Consider the following 23,697-nt stretch of genomic DNA (forward strand, 5'->3'; position numbering starts at 1 on the left):
AGCGACTGTATCTACTTATTCAGATAATATTATTTATAGCGACTGTATCTACTTATTCAGATAATATTATTTATAGCGACTGTATCTACTTATTCATTAATATTATTTATAGTGACTGTATCTACTTATTCAGATAATATTATTTATAGCGACTGTATCTACTTATTCAGATAATATTATTTATAGCGACTGTATCTACTTATTCATTAATATTATTTATAGCGACTATCTACTTATTCAGATAATATTATTTATAGTGACTGTATCTACTTATTCAGATAATATTATTAATAGCGACTGTATCTACTTATTCAGATAATATTATTTATAGCGACTGTATCTACTTATTCAGATAATATTATTTCTTCTGTTAAGTGTGATCAGTCCACGGGTCATCATTACTTCTGGGATATTAACTGCTCCCCTACAGGAAGTGCAAGAGGATTCACCCAGCAGAGCTGCATATAGCTCCTCCCCTCTACGTCACTCCCAGTCATTCTCTTGCACCCAGCAACTAGATAGGTCGTGTGAGAGGACTATGGTGATTATACTTAGTTTTATATCTTCAATCAAAAGTTTGTTATTTTAAAATAGCACCGGAGTGTGTTATTACCTCTCTGGCAGAGTTTGAGGAAGAATCTACCAGAGTTTTGCTATGATTTTAGCCGGAGTAGTTAAGATCATATTGCTGTTCTCGGCCATCTGAGGAGTGAGGTAAACTTCAGATCAGGGGACAGCGGGCAGATGAATCTGCATAGAGGTATGTAGCAGTTTTTATTTTCTGACAATGGAATTGATGAGAAAATCCTGCCATACCGATATAATGTCATGTATGTATACTTTACACTTCAGTATTCTGGGAGAATGGTACTTCACTAGAATTACACTGTAAGAAAGACATAAAGCTGTTTAATAACTAGAGATTATGTTTAACGTTTTTGCTGGAATGTAAAATCGTTTTCATTTGCTGAGGTACTGAGTGAATAAATGTTTGGGCACCATTTTTCCACTTGGCAGTTGCTTAAATCTGTTTTTTCTGTCAGTTTCTGTTCTCCCTCACTGCTGTGTGTGTGGGGGAGGGGCGCTTTTACTATGCTTCAAATATTTCAGTCAGCAACTCATTGTATTCCCTGCATGATCTGGTTCATCTCTACAGAGCTCAGGGGTCTTCAAAACTTATTTTGAGGGAGGTAATTTCTCTCAGCAGAGCTGTGAGAATTATAGTTTGACTGAAATAAAAACTTTTATTCTGTAATTTGTTTCCTGCTTTCAGAAATTGTTATCTTTGCTAATGGGATTAAACCTTTGCTAAAGTTGTGTTGTTTACAAGGATTGAGGCTATAACTGTTTCAATTTATTAATTTTTAACTGTCATAGATCTTCTGTGCTTCTTAAAGGCACAGTACGTTTTAATATTATTCTATTTGAATTGTATTTCCAAGTTGCAAGTTTATTTGCTAGTGTGTTAAACATGTCTGATTCAGAAGATGATACCTGTGTCATTTGTTGCAATGCCAAAGTGGAGCCCAATAGAAATTTATGTACTAACTGTATTGATGCTACTTTAAATAAAAATCAATCTGTACAAATTGAACAAATTTCACCAAACAACGAGGGGAGAGTTATGCCGACTAACTCGCCTCACGTGTCAGTACCTACATCTCCCGCTCAGAGGGAGGTGCGTGATATTGTAGCGCCGAGTACAGCTGGGCGGCCATTACAAATCACATTACAGGATATGGCTACTGTTATGACTGAAGTTTTGGCTAAATTACCAGAACTGAAAGGTAAGCGTGATCACTCTGGGGTGAGAACAGAGTGCGCTGATAATATTAGGGCCATGTCAGACACTGCGTCACAGGTGGCAGAACATGAGGACGGAGAACTTCATTCTGTGGGTGACGGTTCTGATCCAAACAGACTGGATTCAGATATTTCAAATTTTAAATTTAAACTGGAAAACCTCTGTGTATTACTAGGGGAGGTGTTAGCGGCTCTGAATGATTGTAACACAGTTGCAATACCAGAGAAAATGTGTAGGTTGGATAAATATTTTGCGGTACCGACGAGTACTGAGGTTTTTCCTATACCTAAGAGACTTACTGAAATTGTTACTAAGGAGTGGGATAGACCCGGTGTGCCGTTCTCACCCCCTCCGATATTTAGAAAAATGTTTCCAATAGACGCCACCACAAGGGACTTATGGCAAACGGTCCCTAAGGTGGAGGGAGCAGTTTCTACTTTAGCTAAGCGTACCACTATCCCGGTGGAGGATAGCTGTGCTTTTTCAGATCCAATGGATAAAAAGTTAGAGGGTTACCTTAAGAAAATGTTTGTTCAACAAGGTTTTATATTGCAACCCCTTGCATGCATTGCGCCGATCACGGCTGCAGCGGCATTCTGGATTGAGTCTCTGGAAGAGAACATTGGTTCAGCTACTCTGGACGACATTACGGACAGGCTTAGAGTCCTTAAACTAGCTAATTCATTCATTTCGGAGGCCGTAGTACATCTTACTAAACTTCCTGGTCAGCTGATGTTACTTCTAAGTCTAAATTGCTTAATATACCTTTCAAAGGGCAGACCTTATTCGGGCCCGGGTTGAAAGAGATTATCGCTGACATTACAGGAGGTAAAGGCCATGCCCTGCCTCAGGACAAAGCCAAAGCCAAGACTAGACAGTCTAGTTTTCGTTCCTTTCGTAATTTCAAAGCAGGAGCAGCATCAACTTCCTCTGCACCAAAACAGGAAGGAGCTGTTGCTCGCTACAGACAAGGCTGGAAACCTAACCAGTCCTGGAACAAGGGCAAGCAGACTAGGAAACCTGCTGCTGCCCCCAAAACAGCATGAATTGAGGGCCCCCGATCCGGGATCGGATCTAGTGGGGGGCAGACTTTCTCTCTTCGCCCAGGCTTGGGCAAGAGATGTTCAGGATCCCTGGGCGCTAGAGATAATATCTCAGGGATACCTTCTGGACTTCAAATACTCTCCTCCAAGAGAGAGATTTCATCTGTCAAGATTGTCAACAATCCAGACAAAGAAAGAGGCTTTTCTACGCTGCGTACAAGAGCTCTTGTTAATGGGAGTAATCCATCCAGTTCCACGATCGGAACAGGGACAGGGGTTTTACTCAAATCTGTTTGTGGTTCCCAAAAAAGAGGGAACTTTCAGACCAATCCTGGACTTAAAGATCCTAAACAAATTCCTAAGAGTTCCATCGTTCAAGATGGAGACTATTCGGACAATTTTACCTATGATCCAAGAGGGTCAGTACATGACCACTGTAGATTTAAAAGATGCTTACCTGCACATACCGATTCACAAAGATCATTACCGGTACCTAAGGTTTGCCTTCCTAGACAGGCATTACCAGTTTGTGGCTCTTCCATTCGGATTGGCTACAGCGCCAAGAATCTTCACAAAGGTTCTGGGTGCTCTTCTGGTGGTACTAAGACCGCGGGGAATCTCGGTAGCTCCATACCTAGACGACATTCTGATACAAGCTTCAAGCTTTCAAACTGCCAAATCTCATACAGAGTTAGTGCTGGCATTTCTAAGGTCACATGGATGGAAGGTGAACGAAAAGAAAAGTTCACTCGTTCCACTCACAAGAGTTCCCTTCCTGGGGACTCTTATAGATTCTGTAGAAATGAAGATTTACCTGACAGAGGACAGGCTATCAAGACTTCAAAGTGCTTGCCGCACTCTTCATTCCATTCAACACCCGTCAGTGGCTCAATGTATGGAGGTAATCAGCTTAATGGTAGCGGCAATGGACATGGTACCCTTTGCACGCTTACACCTCAGACCACTGCAACTGTGCATGCTAGGTCAGTGGAATGGGGATTACTCAGACTTATCCCCTTCTCTGAATCTGGATCAAGAGACCAGAAATTCTCTTCTATGGTGGCTTTCTCGGCCACACCTGTCCAGGGGGATGCCATTCAGCAGACCAGACTGGACAATTGTAACAACAGACGCCAGCCTTCTAGGTTGGGGTGCCGTCTGGAATTCCCTGAAGGCTCAGGGACTATGGAGTCAGGAGGAGAGTCTCCTGCCAATAAACATTCTGGAATTGAGAGCAGTTCTCAATGCCCTCCTGGCTTGGCCCCAGTTGACAACTCGGGGGTTCATCAGGTTTCAGTCGGACAACATCACGACTGTAGCTTACATCAACCATCAGGGAGGGACAAGAAGCTCCCTAGCTATGATGGAAGTATCAAAGATAATTCGCTGGGCAGAGTCTCACTCTTGCCACCTGTCAGCAATCCACATCCCGGGAGTGGAGAACTGGGAGGCGGATTTCTTAAGTCGTCAGGCTTTTCATCCGGGGGAGTGGGAACTTCATCCGGAGGTCTTTGCCCAAATACTTCGACGTTGGGGCAAACCAGAGATAGATCTCATGGCGTCTCGACAGAACGCCAAGCTTCCTCGTTACGGGTCCAGATCCAGGGATCCAGGAGCAGTCCTGATAGATGCTCTGACAGCACCTTGGGACTTCAGGATGGCTTACGTGTTTCCACCCTTCCCGTTGCTTCCTCGATTGATAGCCAGAATCAAACAAGAGAGAGCATCAGTGATTCTAATAGCACCTGCGTGGCCACGCAGGACTTGGTATGCAGACCTGGTGGACATGTCATCCTGTCCGCCTTGGTCTCTACCTCTGAAACAGGACCTTCTGATACAGGGTCCCTTCAAACATCAAAATCTAACTTCTCTGAAGTTGACTGCTTGGAAATTGAACGCTTAATTTTATCAAGACGTGGGTTTTCTGAGTCAGTTATTAGTACCTTAATACAGACTAGGAAACCTGTTACCAGAAAGATTTACCATAAGATATGGCGTAAATACCTACATTGGTGTGAATCCAAAGGTTACTCTTGGAGTAAGGTTAGGATTCCTAGGATATTGTCTTTTCTACAAGAAGGTTTAGAAAAGGGTTTATCTGCTAGTTCATTAAAGGGACAGATCTCAGCTCTGTCCATTCTGTTACACAAACGTCTGTCAGAAGTTCCTGACGTCCAGGCTTTTTGTCAGGCTTTGGCCAGGATTAAGCCTGTGTTTAAAACTGTTGCTCCACCATGGAGTTTAAACCTTGTTCTTAATGTTTTACAGGGCGTTCCGTTTGAACCCCTTCATTCCATTGATATAAAGTTGTTATCTTGGAAAGTTCTATTTTTAATGGCTATTTCCTCGGCTCGAAGAGTCTCTGAATTATCAGCCTTACATTGTGATTCTCCTTATTTGATTTTTCATTCGGATAAGGTAGTCCTGCGTACTAAACCTGGGTTCTTACCTAAGGTAGTTACTAACAGGAATATCAATCAAGAGATTGTTGTTCCTTCTTTATGCCCAAATCCTTCTTCAAAGATGGAACGTCTACTGCACAACCTGGATGTAGTCTGGGCTCTAAAATTTTACTTGCAGGCAACTAAGGAATTCCGACAAACGTCTTCTCTGTTTGTCATTTACTCTGGGCAGAGGAGAGGTCAAAAAGCTTCCGCTACCTCTCTTTCTTTTTGGCTTCGTAGCATAATTCGTTTAGCTTATGAGACTGCTGGACAGCAGCCCCCTGAAAGAATTACAGCTCATTCTACTAGAGCTGTGGCTTCCACTTGGGCCTTCAAGAATGAGGCCTCTGTTGAACAGATTTGCAAGGCTGCAACTTGGTCTTCGCTTCATACTTTTTCCAAATTTTACAAATTTGACACCTTTGCTTCATCGGAGGCTATTTTTGGGAGAAAGGTTCTTCAGGCAGTGGTTCCTTCTGTATAAAGAGTCTGCCTATCCCTCCCGTCATCCGTGTACTTTTGCTTTGGTATTGGTATCCCAGAAGTAATGATGACCCGTGGACTGATCACACTTAACAGAAGAAAACATAATTTATGCTTACCTGATAAATTCCTTTCTTCTGTAGTGTGATCAGTCCACGGCCCGCCCTGTTTTTAAGGCAGGTAAATATTTTTTAATTTATACTCCAGTCACCACTTCACCCTTGGCTTTTCCTTTCTCGTTGGTCCTTGGTCGAATGACTGGGAGTGACGTAGAGGGGAGGAGCTATATGCAGCTCTGCTGGGTGAATCCTCTTGCACTTCCTGTAGGGGAGCAGTTAATATCCCAGAAGTAATGATGACCCGTGGACTGATCACACTACAGAAGAAAGGAATTTATCAGGTAAGCATAAATTATGTTTTATAGCGACTGTATCTACTTATTCAGATAATATTATTTATAGCGACTGTATCTACTCATTCATTAATATTATTTATAGTGACTGTATCTACTTATTCAGATAATATTATTTATAGTGACTGTATCTACTTATTCAGATAATATTATTTATAGTGACTGTATCTACTTATTCAGATAATATTATTTATAGTGACTGTATCTACTTATTCAGATATTATTTATAGTGACTGTATCTACTTATTCATTAATATTATTTATAGTGACTGTATCTACTTATTCAGATAATATTATTTATAGCGACTGTATCTACTTATTCAGATAATATTATTTATAGTGACTGTATCTACTTATTCAGATATTATTTATAGTGACTGTATCTACTTATTCATTAATATTATTTATAGTGACTGTATCTACTTATTCAGATATTATTTATAGCGACTGTATCTACTTATTCATTAATATTATTTATAGCGACTATCTACTTATTCAGATAATATTATTTATAGTGACTGTATCTACTTATTCAGATAATATTATTAATAGCGACTGTATCTACTTATTCAGATAATATTATTTATAGCGACTGTATCTACTTATTCATTAATATTATTTATAGCGACTGTATGTACTTATTCATTAATATTATTTATAGCGACTATCTTCTTATTCAGATATTATTTATAGCGACTGTATCTACTTATTCAGATAATATTATTTATAGCGACTGTATCTACTTATTCATTAATATTATTTATAGCGACTGTATCTACTTATTCAGATAATATTATTTATAGCGACTGTATCTACCTATTCATTAATATTATTTATAGCGACTGTATCTTCTTATTCAGATAATATTATTTATAGCGACTGTATCTACTTATTCAGATAATATTATTTATAGCGACTGTATCTACTTATTCATTAATATTATTTATAGCAACTGTATCTACTTATTCAGATAATATTATTTATAGCGGTTGTATCTACTTATTCAGATATTATTTATAGCGACTGTATCTACTTATTCAGATAATATTATTTATAGCGACTGTATCTACTTATTCATTAATATTATTTATAGCGACGGTATCTACTTATTCAGATAATATTATTTATAGCGACGGTATCTACTTATTCAGATAATATTATTTATAGCGACTGTATCTACTTATTCAGATAATATTATTTATAGCGACTGTATCTACTTATTCATTAATATTATTTATAGCAACTGTATCTACTTATTCAGATAATATTATTTATAGCGGTTGTATCTACTTATTCAGATATTATTTATAGCGACTGTATCTACTTATTCATTAATATTATTTATAGCGACGGTATCTACTTATTCAGATAATATTATTTATAGCGACTCTATCTACTTATTCAGATAATATTATTTATAGCGACTGTTTCTACTTATTCATTAATATTATTCATATCGACTGTATCTACTTATTCAGATAATATTATTTATAGCGACTGTATCTACTTATTCAGATAATATTATTTATAGTGACTGTATCTACTTATTCAGATAATATTATTTATAGCGACTGTATCTACTTATTCAGATAATATTATTTATAGCGACTGTATCTACTTATTCATTAATATTATTTATAGCGACTATCTACTTATTCAGATAATATTATTTATAGTGACTGTATCTACTTATTCAGATAATATTATTTATAGCGACTGTATCTACTTATTCAGATAATATTATTTATAGCGACTGTATCTACTTATTCAGATAATATTATTTATAGCGACTGTATCTACTTATTCAGATAATATTATTTATAGCGACTGTATCTACTCATTCATTAATATTATTTATAGTGACTGTATCCACTTATTCATTAATATTATTTATAGCGACTATCTACTTATTCATTAATATTATTTATAGCGACTGTATCTACTTTTTCAGATAATATTATTTATAGTGACTGTATCTACTTATTCAGATAATATTATTTATAGCGACTGTATCTACTTATTCATTAATATTATTTATAGCGACTGTATCTACTTATTCAGATATTATTTATAGCGACTGTATCTACTTATTCATTAATATTATTTATCGCGACTGTATCTACTTATTCAGATAATATTATTTATAGCGACTGTATCCACTTATTCAGATATTATTTATAGTGACTTTATCTACTTATTCATTAATATTATTTATAGCGACTGTATCTACTTATTCAGATAATATTATTTATAGCGACTGTATCTACTTATTCAGCTAATATTATTTATAGCGACTGTATCTACTTATTCATTATTATTTATAGTGACTGTATCTACTTATTCAGATAATATTATTTATAGCGACTGTATCTACTTATTCATTAATATTATTTATAGTGACTGTATCTACTTATTCAGATAATATTATTTATAGCGACTGTATCTACTTATTCAGATAATATTATTTATAGCGACTGTATTTACTTATTCAGATATTATTTATAGCGACTATCTACTTATTCAGATAATATTATAGCGACTGTATCTACTTATTCATTAATATTATTTATCGCGACTGTATCTACTTATTCAGATAATATTATTTATAGCGACTGTATCTACTTATTCATTAATATTATTTATAGTGACTGTATCTACTTATTCAGATAATATTATTTATAGCGACTGTATTTACTTATTCAGATATTATTTATAGCGACTGTATCTACTTATTCAGATAATATTATTTATAGCGACTGTATCTACTTATTCAGATAATATTATTTATAGCGACTGTATCTACTTTTTCAGATAATATTATTTATAGCGACTGTATCTACTTATTCATTAATATTATTTATAGTGACTGTATCTACTTATTCAGATAATATTATTTATAGCGACTGTATCTACTTATTCAGATAATATTATTTATAGCGACTGTATCTACTTATTCATTAATATTATTTATAGCGACTATCTACTTATTCAGATAATATTATTTATAGTGACTGTATCTACTTATTCAGATAATATTATTAATAGCGACTGTATCTACTTATTCAGATAATATTATTTATAGCGACTGTATCTACTTATTCAGATAATATTATTTATAGCGACTGTATCTACTTATTCAGATAATATTATTTATAGCGACTGTATCTACTCATTCATTAATATTATTTATAGTGACTGTATCTACTTATTCAGATAATATTATTTATAGTGACTGTATCTACTTATTCAGATAATATTATTTATAGTGACTGTATCTACTTATTCAGATAATATTATTTATAGTGACTGTATCTACTTATTCAGATATTATTTATAGTGACTGTATCTACTTATTCATTAATATTATTTATAGTGACTGTATCTACTTATTCAGATAATATTATTTATAGCGACTGTATCTACTTATTCAGATAATATTATTTATAGTGACTGTATCTACTTATTCAGATATTATTTATAGTGACTGTATCTACTTATTCATTAATATTATTTATAGTGACTGTATCTACTTATTCAGATAATATTATTTATAGCGACTGTATCTACTTATTCAGATAATATTATTTATAGCGACTGTATCTACTTATTCAGGTAATATTATTTATAGCGACTGTATCTACTTATTCAGATAATATTATTTATAGCGACTGTATCTACTTATTCAGATAATATTATTTATAGTGACTGTATCTACTTATTCAGATAATATTAATGAATAAGTAGATACAGTCGCTATAATTATTATCTGAATAAGCAGATACAGTCGCTATAAATAATATTATCTGAATAAGTAGATACAGTCGCTATAAATAATATCTGAATAAGTAGATACAGTCGCTATAAATAATATCTGAATAAGTAGATACAGTTGCTATAAATAATATTATCTGAATAAGTAGATACAGTCGCTATAAATAATATCTGAATAAGTAGATACAGTCGCTATAAATAATATTATTATTTATAGCGACTGTATCTACTTATTCATTAAAGAAACAGTATACACTCATTTTTATATAACTGCATGTAAAAGACACTACTATAAAGAATAAAATGCACAGATACTGATATAAAAATCCAGTATAAAACTGTTTAAAAACGTACTTAGAAGCTGTCAGTTTAGCTCTGTTGAAAAGGCAGTTGGAAAGCCCACTGCAAGTGGGAAATAAGACCCTCCCCCCTCCCCCTTCTTTTGCATATGAAAAGACCCTTTACACAAACAGGAGCAAGCTGGAGAAGGTAGCTGACGGTATTCACATAAAACTTAGGGGCTTGGTAAGGAGTCTGAAAATCAGAGCAATGTTATTTAAAAATAAGCAAAACTATAAATTTAAAAAAAACAAAAAACTTTATGGGCTATATAAATAGATCATCTACAAAACATTTATGCAAAGAGAAAATGAGTGTATAATGTCCCTTTAATATTATTTATAGTGACTGTATCTACTTATTCAGATAATATTATTTATAGTGACTGTATCTACTTATTCATTAAAATTATTTATAGCGACTGTATGTACTTATTCATTAATATTATTTATAGCGACTATCTTCTTATTCAGATATTATTTATAGCGACTATCTACTTATTCAGATAATATTATTTATAGCGACTGTATCTACTTATTCATTAATATTATTTATAGCGACTGTATGTACTTATTCATTAATATTATTTATAGCGACTATCTTCTTATTCAGATATTATTTATAGCGACTGTATCTACTTATTCAGATAATATTATTTATAGCGACTGTATCTACTTATTCATTAATATTATTTATAGCGACTGTATCTACTTATTCAGATAATATTATTTATAGCGACTGTATCTACCTATTCATTAATATTATTTATAGCGACTGTATCTTCTTATTCAGATAATATTATTTATAGCGACTGTATCTACTTATTCAGATAATATTATTTATAGCGACTGTATCTACTTATTCATTAATATTATTTATAGCAACTGTATCTACTTATTCAGAGAATATTATTTATAGCGGTTGTATCTACTTATTCAGATATTATTTATAGCGACTGTATCTACTTATTCAGATAATATTATTTATAGCGACTGTATCTACTTATTCATTAATATTATTTATAGCGACGGTATCTACTTATTCAGATAATATTATTTATAGCGACGGTATCTACTTATTCAGATAATATTATTTATAGCGACTGTATCTACTTATTCAGATAATATTATTTATAGCGACTGTATCTACTTATTCATTAATATTATTTATAGCAACTGTATCTACTTATTCAGATAATATTATTTATAGCGACTATCTACTTATTCAGATAATATTATTTATAGCGACTGTTTCTACTTATTCATTAATATTATTCATATCGACTGTATCTACTTATTCAGATAATATTATTTATAGCGACTGTATCTACTTATTCAGATAATATTATTTATAGTGACTGTATCTACTTATTCAGATAATATTATTTATAGCGACTGTATCTACTTATTCAGATAATATTATTTATAGCGACTGTATCTACTTATTCATTAATATTATTTATAGCGACTATCTACTTATTCAGATAATATTATTTATAGTGACTGTATCTACTTATTCAGATAATATTATTTATAGCGACTGTATCTACTTATTCAGATAATATTATTTATAGCGACTGTATCTACTTATTCAGATAATATTATTTATAGCGACTGTATCTACTTATTCAGATAATATTATTTATAGCGACTGTATCTACTCATTCATTAATATTATTTATAGTGACTGTATCCACTTATTCATTAATATTATTTATAGCGACTATCTACTTATTCATTAATATTATTTATAGCGACTGTATCTACTTTTTCAGATAATATTATTTATAGTGACTGTATCTACTTATTCAGATAATATTATTTATAGCGACTGTATCTACTTATTCATTAATATTATTTATAGCGACTGTATCTACTTATTCAGATAATATTATTTATAGCGACTGTATCTACTTATTCAGATAATATTATTTATCGCGACTGTATCTACTTATTCAGATAATATTATTTATAGCGACTGTATCCACTTATTCAGATATTATTTATAGTGACTTTATCTACTTATTCATTAATATTATTTATAGCGACTGTATCTACTTATTCAGATAATATTATTTATAGCGACTGTATCTACTTATTCAGATAATATTATTTATAGCGACTGTATCTACTTATTCAGATAATATTATTTATAGCGACTGTATCTACTTATTCATTATTATTTATAGTGACTGTATCTACTTATTCAGATAATATTATTTATAGCGACTGTATCTACTTATTCATTAATATTATTTATAGTGACTGTATCTACTTATTCAGATAATATTATTTATAGCGACTGTATCTACTTATTCAGATAATATTATTTATAGCGACTGTATTTACTTATTCAGATATTATTTATAGCGACTATCTACTTATTCAGATAATATTATAGCGACTGTATCTACTTATTCATTAATATTATTTATCGCGACTGTATCTACTTATTCAGATAATATTATTTATAGCGACTGTATCTACTTATTCATTAATATTATTTATAGTGACTGTATCTACTTATTCAGATAATGTTATTTATAGCGACTGTATCTACTTATTCAGATATTATTTATAGCGACTGTATTTACTTATTCAGATATTATTTATAGCGACTGTATCTACTTATTCAGATAATATTATTTATAGCGACTGTATCTACTTATTCAGATAATATTTATAGCGACTGTATCTACTTATTCATTAATATTATTTATAGCGACTATCTACTTATTCAGATAATATTATTTATAGTGACTGTATCTACTTATTCAGATAATATTATTAATAGCGACTGTATCTACTTATTCAGATAATATTATTTATAGCGACTGTATCTACTTATTCAGATAATATTATTTATAGCGACTGTATCTACTTATTCAGATAATATTATTTATAGCGACTGTATCTACTCATTCATTAATATTATTTATAGTGACTGTATCTACTTATTCAGATAATATTATTTATAGTGACTGTATCTACTTATTCAGATAATATTATTTATAGTGACTGTATCTACTTATTCAGATAATATTATTTATAGTGACTGTATCTACTTATTCAGATATTATTTATAGTGACTGTATCTACTTATTCATTAATATTATTTATAGTGACTGTATCTACTTATTCAGATAATATTATTTATAGCGACTGTATCTACTTATTCAGATAATATTATTTATAGTGACTGTATCTACTTATTCAGATAATATTATTTATAGTGACTGTATCTACTTATTCATTAATATTATTTATAGTGACTGTATCTACTTATTCAGATAATATTATTTATAGCGACTGTATCTACTTATTCAGATAATATTATTTATAGCGACTGTATCTACTTATTCAGGTAATATTATTTATAGCGACTGTATCTACTTATTCATTAATATTATTTATAGCGACTATCTACTTATTTAGATAATATTATTTATAGCGACTGTATCTACTTATTCAGATAATATTATTTATAGCGACTGTATCTACTTATTCAGATAATATTATTTATAGTGACTGTATCTACTTATTCAGATAATATTATTTATAGTGACTGTATCTACTTATTCAGATAATATTATTTATAGCGACTGTATCTACTTATTCAGATATTATTTATAGCGACTGTATCTACTTATTCATTAATATTATTTATAGTGAGTGTATCTACTTATTCAGATAATATTATTTATAGTGACTGTATTTACTTATTCAGATAATATTATTTATAGTGACTGTATTTACTTATTCAGATAATATTATTTATAGCGACTGTATCTACTTATTCAGATAATATTATTTATAGTGACTGTATTTACTTATTCAGATAATATTATTTATAGTGGCTGTATCTACTTATTCAGATATTATTTATAGTGACTGTATTTACTTATTCAGATAATATTATTTATAGCGACTGTATCTACTTATTCAGATAATTTTATTTATAGTGACTGTATCTACTTATTCAGATAATATTATTTATAGCGACTGTATCTACTTATTCATTAATATTATTTATAGCGACTGTATTTACTTATTCAGATAATATTATTTACAGTGACTGTATCTACTTATTCAGATAATATTATTTATAGCGACTGTATCTACTTATTCATTAATATTATTTATAGTGACTGTATTTACTTATTCAGATAATATTATTTATAGTGACTGTATCTACTTATTCAGATAATATTATTTATAGTGACTGTATCTACTTATTCATTAATATTATTTATAGTGACTGTATTTACTTATTCAGATAATATTATTTATAGTGACTGTATCTACTTATTCAGATAATATTATTTATAGCGACTGTATCTACTTATTCATTAATATTATTTATAGTGACTGTATCTACTTATTCAGATAATATTATTTATAGCGACTGTATCTACTTATTCAGATATTATTTATAGCGACTGTATCTACTTATTCATTAATATTATTTATAGTGACTGTATCTACTTATTCAGATAATATTATTATTTATAGCGACTATCTACTTATTCATTAATATTATTTATAGTGACTGTATTTACTTATTCAGATAATATTATTTATAGTGACTGTATCTACTTATTCAGATATTATTTACAGTGACTGTATTTACTTATTCAGATAATATTATTTATAGTGACTGTATTTACTTATTCAGATAATATTATTTATAGCGACTGTATCTACTTATTCAGATAATATTATTTATAGTGACTGTATCTACTTATTCAGATATTATTTATAGCAACTGTATCTACTTATTCATTAATATTATTTATAGTGACTGTATTTACTTATTCAGATAATATTATTTATAGCGACTGTATCTACTTATTCAGATAATATTATTTATAGCGACTGTATCCACTTATTCAGATAATATTATTTATAGCGACTGTATCTGCTTATTCAGATAATATTATTTATAGCGACTGTATCTACTTATTCAGATAATATTATTTATAGCGACTGTATCTACTTACTCATTAATATTATTTATAGTGACTGTATCTACTTATTCAGATAATATTATTTATAGTGACTGTATTTACTTATTCAGATAATATTATTTATAGCGACTGTATCTACTTATTCAGATAATATTATTTATAGCGACTGTATCTACTTATTCATTAATATTATTTATAGTGACTGTATTTACTTATTCAGATAATATTATTTATAGTGGCTGTATCTACTTATTCAGATATTATTTATAGTGACTGTATTTACTTATTCAGATAATATTATTTATAGCGACTGTATCTACTTATTCAGATAATATTATTTATAGTGACTGTATCTACTTATTCAGATAATATTATTTATAGCGACTGTATCTACTTATTCATTAATATTATTTATAGTGACTGTATTTACTTATTCAGATAATATTATTTATAGTGACTGTATCTACTTATTCAGATAATATTATTTATAGCGACTGTACTTATTCATTAATATTATTTATAGTGACTGTATTTACTTATTCAGATAATATTATTTATAGTGACTGTATCTACTTATTCAGATAATATTATTTATAGTGACTGTATCTACTTATTCATTAATATTATTTATAGTGACTGTATTTACTTATTCAGATAATATTATTTATAGTGACTGTATCTACTTATTCAGATAATATTATTTATAGCGACTGTATCTACTTATTCATTAATATTATTTATAGTGACTGTATCTACTTATTCAGATAATATTATTTATAGCGACTGTATCTACTTATTCAGATATTATTTATAGCGACTATCTACTTATTCATTAATATTATTTATAGTGACTGTATTTACTTATTCAGATAATATTATTTATAGTGACTGTATCTACTTATTCAGATATTATATATAGGGACTGTATTTACTTATTCAGATAATATTATTTATAGCGACTGTATCTACTTATTCAGATAATATTATTTATAGTGACTGTATCTACTTATTCAGATAATATTATTTATAGCAACTGTATCTACTTATTCATTAATATTATTTATAGTGACTGTATTTACTTATTCAGATAATATTATTTATAGCGACTGTATCTACTTATTCAGATAATATTATTTATAGCGACTGTATCCACTTATTCAGATATTATTTATAGCGACTGTATCTGCTTATTCAGATAATATTATTTATAGCGACTGTATCTACTTATTCAGATAATATTATTTATAGCGACTGTATCTACTTATTCAGATAATATTATTTACAGTGACTGTATCTACTTATTCAGATAATATTATTTATAGCGACTGTATCTACTTATTCATTAATATTATTTATAGTGACTGTATTTACTTATTCAGATAATATTATTTATAGTGACTGTATCTACTTATTCAGATAATATTATTTATAGCGACTGTATCTACTTATTCATTAATATTATTTATAGTGACTGTATTTACTTATTCAGATAATATTATTTATAGCGACTGTATCTACTTATTCAGATAATATTATTTATAGCGATTGTATCCACTTATTCAGATATTATTTATAGCGACTGTATCTACTTATTCAGATAATATTATTTATAGCGACTGTATCTACTTATTCAGATATTATTTATAGCGACTGTATCTACTTATTCAGATAATATTATTTATAGCGACTGTATCTACTTATTCAGATAATATTATTTATAGCGACTGTATCTACTTATTCAGATAATATTATTTATAGCGACTGTATCCACTTATTCAGATATTATTTATAGCGACTGTATCTGCTTATTCAGATATTATTTATAGCGACTGTATCTACTTATTCAGATAATATTATTTATAGCGACTGTATCTACTTATTCAGATAATATTATTTATAGCGACTGTATCTACTTATTCAGATATTATTTATAGCGACTCTATCTACTTATTCAGATAATATTATTTATAGTGACTATCTGCTTATTCAGATAAAATTATTTATAGCAACTGTATCTACTTATTCAGATAATATTATTTATAGCGACTGTATCTGCTTATTCAGATAATATTATTTATAGCGACTGTATCTGCTTATTCAGATAATATTATTTATAGCGACTGTATCTGCTTATTCAGATAATATTATTTATAGCGACTGTATCTGCTTATTCAGATAATATTATTTATAGCGACTGTATCTGCTTATTCAGATAATATTATTTATAGCGACTGTATCTGCTTATTCAGATAATATTATTTATAGTGACTGTATCTACTTATTCAGATAATATTATTTATAGCGACTGTATCTACTTATTCAGATAATATTATTTATAGCGACTGTATCTGCTTATTCAGATAATATTATTTATAGCGACTGTATCTGCTTATTCAGATAATATTATTTATAGCGACTATCTACTTATTCAGATAATATTATTTATAGCGACTGTATCTGCTTATTCAGATAATATTATTTATAGCGACTGTATCTGCTTATTCAGATAATATTATTTATAGCGACTGTATCTACTTATTCAGATAATATTATTTATAGCGACTTTATCTACTTATTCAGATAATATTATTTATAGCGACTGTATCTACTTATTCAGATAATATTATTTATAGCGACTGTATCTACTTATTCAGATAATATTATTTATAGCGACTGTATCTACTTATTCAGATAATATTATTTATAGCGACTGTATCTACTTATTCAGATAATATTATTTATAGCGACTGTATCTACTTATTCAGATAATATTATTTATAGCGACTGTATCTACTTATTCAGATAATATTATTTATAGCGACTTTATCTACTTATTCAGATATTATTTATACCGACTGTATCTACTTATTCAGATAATATTATTTATAGCAACTGTATCTACTTATTCAGATAATATTATTTATAGCGACTTTATCTACTTATTCAGATAATATTATTTATAGCGACTATCTACTTATTCAGATATTATTTATAGCGACTGTATCTACTTATTCAGATAATATAATTTTTTTATATACAATTTTTTCATGTTTTGTATATTATTATTTAAAGGGACACTCGAGTCAAAATTAAACTTTCGTGATTCAGATAGAGCAGCATTTTTAAACAACTTTGCAATTAACTTCCATTAACAAAATGTGCAGAGTCTTTTTATATTTACACTTTCTGAGTCACTAGCTCCTACTGAGCATGTGCAAGAATGCACAGAATATACATATATGCATTTGTGATTGGCTGGTGGCTGTCACATGATACAAGGGGAGTGGAAATTGTCAGAAAAACAAAATGTATTCTTATTTGATACATTTATGTCTTTCCTGGCAGGGAGAGTCCACAAATCCATTCATTACTGTTGGGAAATTAACTCTTGGCCACCAGGAGGCAAAGACTCCCCAGCCAGAGCTTAAGTATCCCTCCCACTTCCTATACTCCCCCAGTCATTCAGCCAAGGGAATAAGGAAAAAAGGAAGAAACACTTGGGGTATAGGAGTTCCTGAAGGTAATAAAATAAACACTGCCTAACTAATGGACTAGGGCGGGTCGTGGACTCTCCATGCTAGGAAAGAAAGAAATGTATCAGGTAAGCATACATTTTGTTTTCTTTGCATTGGCATGGAGAGTCCACAAATCCATGCATTACTGTTGGCAAACCAATAACCAAGCCAGAGAGGACATGGAATGGACAGGGTGGGAAAAGAAAGACAGGCGGACCTAAACTGAAGGCACCACCACTTGAAGAACCTTTCTCCTAAAAGAAACCTCAGCTGAGGCAAAAACATCAAACTTGTAAAATTTTAAAAAGGTATGCAAAGAGGACCAAGTAGCCGCCTTACAAATTAGCCCCTCTGAAGCTTCATTCTTAAAAGCTCAGGAAGAAGAGACTTCACGGGTAGAGTGAGCCGTAATCCTCTCGAGCCTGCTGACCCGCTTCCTCATAGGCCAAACAAATGATATTCCAAAAAGAAAGAGTAGTTGCAGTGGCTTTTGTGGCCCTTACGCCTGCCGGCGAACCCTACAAACAATGAGGAGGATTTTTGAAAAACCTTGGTAGCTTGTAAGACACGTACCACATCCAGATTGTTTAACGTTCTTTCTTAGAGGAAGGATTAGGACAAAAGGAAGGAACCACAATCTCCTGATTAATATTGAGGTCCCCCCGGGAAGAAAACACAATTTGGTACGAAGAACAGCCTTATCCGCAAGGAAAATAAGATAAAAGAAACTCGCACTGTAAGGCATATAATTCTGAAAAACTACGAGCAGAAGAAATAGAGAAATAGCCAACAAAAACAAAACTTTCCAAGATTAACATTTAAAAGGACATAAAACAGGTTGAGATCTGTGCATATCCTAAAAGCGCTAATTAATTACAAATAGTTTGCATAAAAAAACTTGATCCGAATCAGGGCAGCTTGGTATTGAGACGAGAAGCCCAGAGGACTATCTCAGGAACACTCCACTTAAGGGAAATTTCGGAGAACAAACCAGAAAGAAGAGCTCACTCCCCTGGATGGAACGTCTGTCTGCTCAGAAAGACAGTTTCCCCAACGGTAAAAGAGTGCCTGAAATGGCAAATGTGGGATTCTGCCTATTGAAGGATGTGAGAGATGTCCTTCATAGCCAGGAAACTCCTTGTTTCTCCCTGATGACTGCTATAGTCCACAGACTATATTCTATCCTATATGATCAGAGAAACCGGGCGCAACCACCGAGAATGAAGATGAGGTCACGCCATAGGACATTGAAGATGGCCCTCAGCTCTAAAATGGAAATAGGGAGAACTGATTTCTCCGTAGATCAAGGTCCTTAAGCTTCTCTGTGAACCCTAGACTGCACCCCAGCCTGGAAGGCTGTCATTTATAGGTACAATCTTCCCAAAAGGGTCTCCAGAAACACGTGCCCTAGAACAGATGACCAGATTATAGGCTGAGCATAATATAGATGTAGAGGTCGCAAACAAAAGCAACCAAAAGACTAATGTCCATGGTACCCACCATCAGACAAGCAACACCCCGGCATGGCACCACTGAAGAGCGTGCGGAATATGGAAAAGAGACAAGACGATTGGATTGTAATAGATCCAACAGGATATTTTTGTGGAAATCGAATCTGATTGTCCCCAGAAAAGCAAACTCTGGAATTGGGTACCAGAAAACTCTAGACCAGACTTCTGAACCACTCGACGCCTCGAAGAAGAGACAAATGATTGAGTCATGTCAAAGGAAAGAAGGAGCCTGAACAGCTAAAATCCAGGTAAGAAGCCACAGAGATTTTTCGCTTCCTGGCTACCTCCAAAGGAGTCCCCGGTATCCTAATACAGATCCTAGGGAACGAGCCAAACCCTTCTGAACTAACTGGAGAAAGAATCTGATAGATTTGCTCCCAGCAGCTGAAAGTGAAAACAATTCTAGGCTTGAGATCACTAGTGAAAACTGTTACCTAAGTCATGTAGACCTGTGGTATAAAAGGAAAACTGCTTTCCAGTCAGGCGTGCTAATCCTGCAAAAAAAAAACCATGTAGAATTACATTTACTATAAAGATGCATTCTCCTATTTGCAGTCCATCTCAGATTATGCTTAAAGGGAGTGGCATTCAGGGCTGATGGATTATGCTGCAGAAAATTACCTCCAAGACATAAGTTAGTCTCAAAAACAGGAAAGATCATCGCAATGACAGGGAATACTCTCTGACACTTGTGTCCCACCGACACAAAAAGGTGTCTAGTCTGAGTCGAGAGGTACAGGACACTCTAAAGAGAAATATGTCAGACACAAGACAGAATTAAAACATCCATATTCCACGACTAACCTTAGCATACTCAGTTGTAAGAAGTAATTAAGATAACTATCCTTAACCGCGACTTCCGGATCAGATGACTAGTCTGATAACAGGGAGCCTCTATTATATTTGGAAGGTCAGCCAGTGTTCTATCAGAAGAGCGAACATAGTAGCTGCAGTTTGTGGCAGGTTTAATTAATATATATAAAAGCGTTTGTAACCGTGTTAGTATTTCGCTGTTACAAGTGTGCAACAATCTGATGGCTGTTAGTGTGCGTGACCGCCACAGTCCAAGCATCTGATGAGCTGTGACGTTGTGCTATTGGAATGCTATTCTGAAATGAAGCAGACGTGCGCTGTGTAATTCTGATCAGACAGCTGACGGAATGTCACTTCCGTTTGCTAGTCTGATAAATTCACTCTTCTGATAGTACACCGGTCCTTTACAGAGAAAAGGATCTGAAATCGAGCGCGGCAGTTCCACCAAAATGGTATACGGCAGGAGCTCACCACCCGCCGCCACGTGGAACCCTGGCTCAATCCGGAGTGACTGGTAGTGAGCCAACAATACAAACAAGGGGCTCAATATACTCCAGAATCTTTGTTCTCAAAAAACGGCAATTACTAGTTCAGCCGTATAAAATTTATAACCCAGTACTGCTCTCTGTCAACATTCACTCCGACCGTAAGGCGGGGGAGGAAAAAACAGCCTTTCTCGAACCGCAAATACTGATGCTGAAATTCCTCCAAATATCTGAATGCCCTATTCACATAAGTAATGGAACGCTAATTTCTAAAAAGTGCGCCAAAATTACTTTACTAATGATCCGGTCCTGCATCCTGTAAGATATAATCTCTGCAGAACAGCTCAATAATGCAGCCTGAGACGGATTGTAAAAATTAAAATAAATCTGTTAGTTCACAGGGAACCCCTGGACCAGAACTGTGTCCAACCAAGTACATTAGTCAAAACTTGGTCCTCAAACACCAGGGCCAATTGCGTTAAACAGTACATGAAGCACCCCCATTAATAAAGAGGTTCTTGCTTACTCCAGGCCGCTCACAACATGATATCCCGATTAATGGATATAACTAAAGTGAACCCAGACCCTCTATCAGGGCAAAGAGGTGCCAGATGGACACCCTGTCAGGGTGCTAGGAATCAGACTGAGACAAGAAGTGCAAAAATAATCACACCTTTATTAATAGCAAAAAATAATAAAAGTCCACAAGTCAAATAACAAGCCAGGAATCAAAACCAGAACTGGTAGTCAGACGAGCCGAGTCAGGAGCCAAAGCGAATAGTCAGACGAGCTGGAATCAGGAACAAGGAGAACAGCAGAGTCAGGAACAAGCCAGGAATCGGGAACCAGTAGGGACGTCAGACAGCCAGGTAATACACAGGAGCTCTCACAAACAGGTCTGAGACAATGCAAGTGCAAAGCATACTAAACAGAGGCCCTTTCAATAATAAGTGATGACATCACAATTCTGAGACTGCATCCTGTCTCACACGGATGATGTATACCAGTCTGGCAATAAAAGGAAGTGCAGGAAATGAGCAGCAACACAAAGTATGCACCAAAGTCAGCAAGAGAGGTGAGTAAAATTGCTGCCAACAGCACATGGCAAACAGATCAGGGAAAAAACCCTGACACACCCAATATAAGTCCCCCTTTCTGTCCAAGGGAAAGGAATAAAATAAAGGACTTGCCCTCCAGGGCCTTTGCTGTGGAACCGTCACAGCACTTCCAGGTCTGCCAGCTTCATCCAGCCTTCTGACAGGGACCTAAAGAAGAAGGAAAGTAATGTAACTAACACTGGTTGCCAGATGGAGGTTAGCATAGATTGCTGAAGAGAGAACAGAGAAGCCTCCCTGCAACCTCCAACAGCTAACAGCTACCAATACTCTTACTAAAAAGGATTACATGGACACAGCATTACCCCAGTCCTATCTTGAAAGGCTAACTACCCATAAAAATGGCTTCAATTCATTATTCTTCAGAGCACTATCTTCGTTTTCTCCTTGTTACGGAGGCAAAGAATGACTGGGGAGTTTGGGAAGTGGGAGGGATACTTAAGCTTTGCTGAGGTGTCTTTGCCTCCTCCTGGTGGCCAGAAGTTGAATTACCAACAGTAATGAAGGGATTAGTGGACTCTCCGTGCCATTGGAAAGAAACAATCTACTACTCACTTGGAGTTCAGACTTTTTTATCATGAATTTGTTCATTATGCAAATCTACAGTGTTTACTGGTTCTTTAATATGTGTTGATCAATGGTCAGATGAGGTGAAAATCTGCTGTTAATATATAATATTAAATGTAGCATAAATACTTTTGGACCCTGATTACAGCTACAGTTCTCACTTTACTATGTGTTTGTTTATGGAAGATATCCGTCCCATGTAGCATTAGTCACAGTTACATCTCTGCCTCCTACCAGAGTCCAATGTCTACTTGCGACGGGAACTGATCTGCTGGGGGGACAGTGTGAAACTCAGGTATGGCGATAAACCATCTGACTGCCCTTACCTCTGGGATTACATGAGGAAGTACACTGAAATCACTGCCAAGCACTTCCACGGGGTGCGCCTGGACAATTGCCACTCCACCCCTATCCATGTGGCTGAGGTAA

At 33.0% G+C, this 23,697-nt stretch overlaps 1 protein-coding gene across 2 annotated transcripts in view; it reads left to right on the forward strand.

Annotated features, from left to right (window-relative positions):
* AGL (amylo-alpha-1, 6-glucosidase, 4-alpha-glucanotransferase) overlaps positions 1 to 23,697 on the forward strand; it is a 397,512-nt gene that overhangs the window by 79,493 nt on the left and 294,322 nt on the right. For both annotated transcript variants that reach the window (XM_053693718.1, XM_053693717.1), the window contains exon 10: positions 23,506 to 23,693. In XM_053693718.1, the coding sequence (XP_053549693.1) occupies positions 23,506 to 23,693 (188 nt within the window). The remainder of the gene's footprint in view (positions 1 to 23,505; positions 23,694 to 23,697) is intronic.

The sequence above is a fragment of the Bombina bombina genome, chromosome 10 (genome assembly GCF_027579735.1).
Source record: "Bombina bombina isolate aBomBom1 chromosome 10, aBomBom1.pri, whole genome shotgun sequence".
Lineage (NCBI taxonomy): Eukaryota > Metazoa > Chordata > Amphibia > Anura > Bombinatoridae > Bombina > Bombina bombina.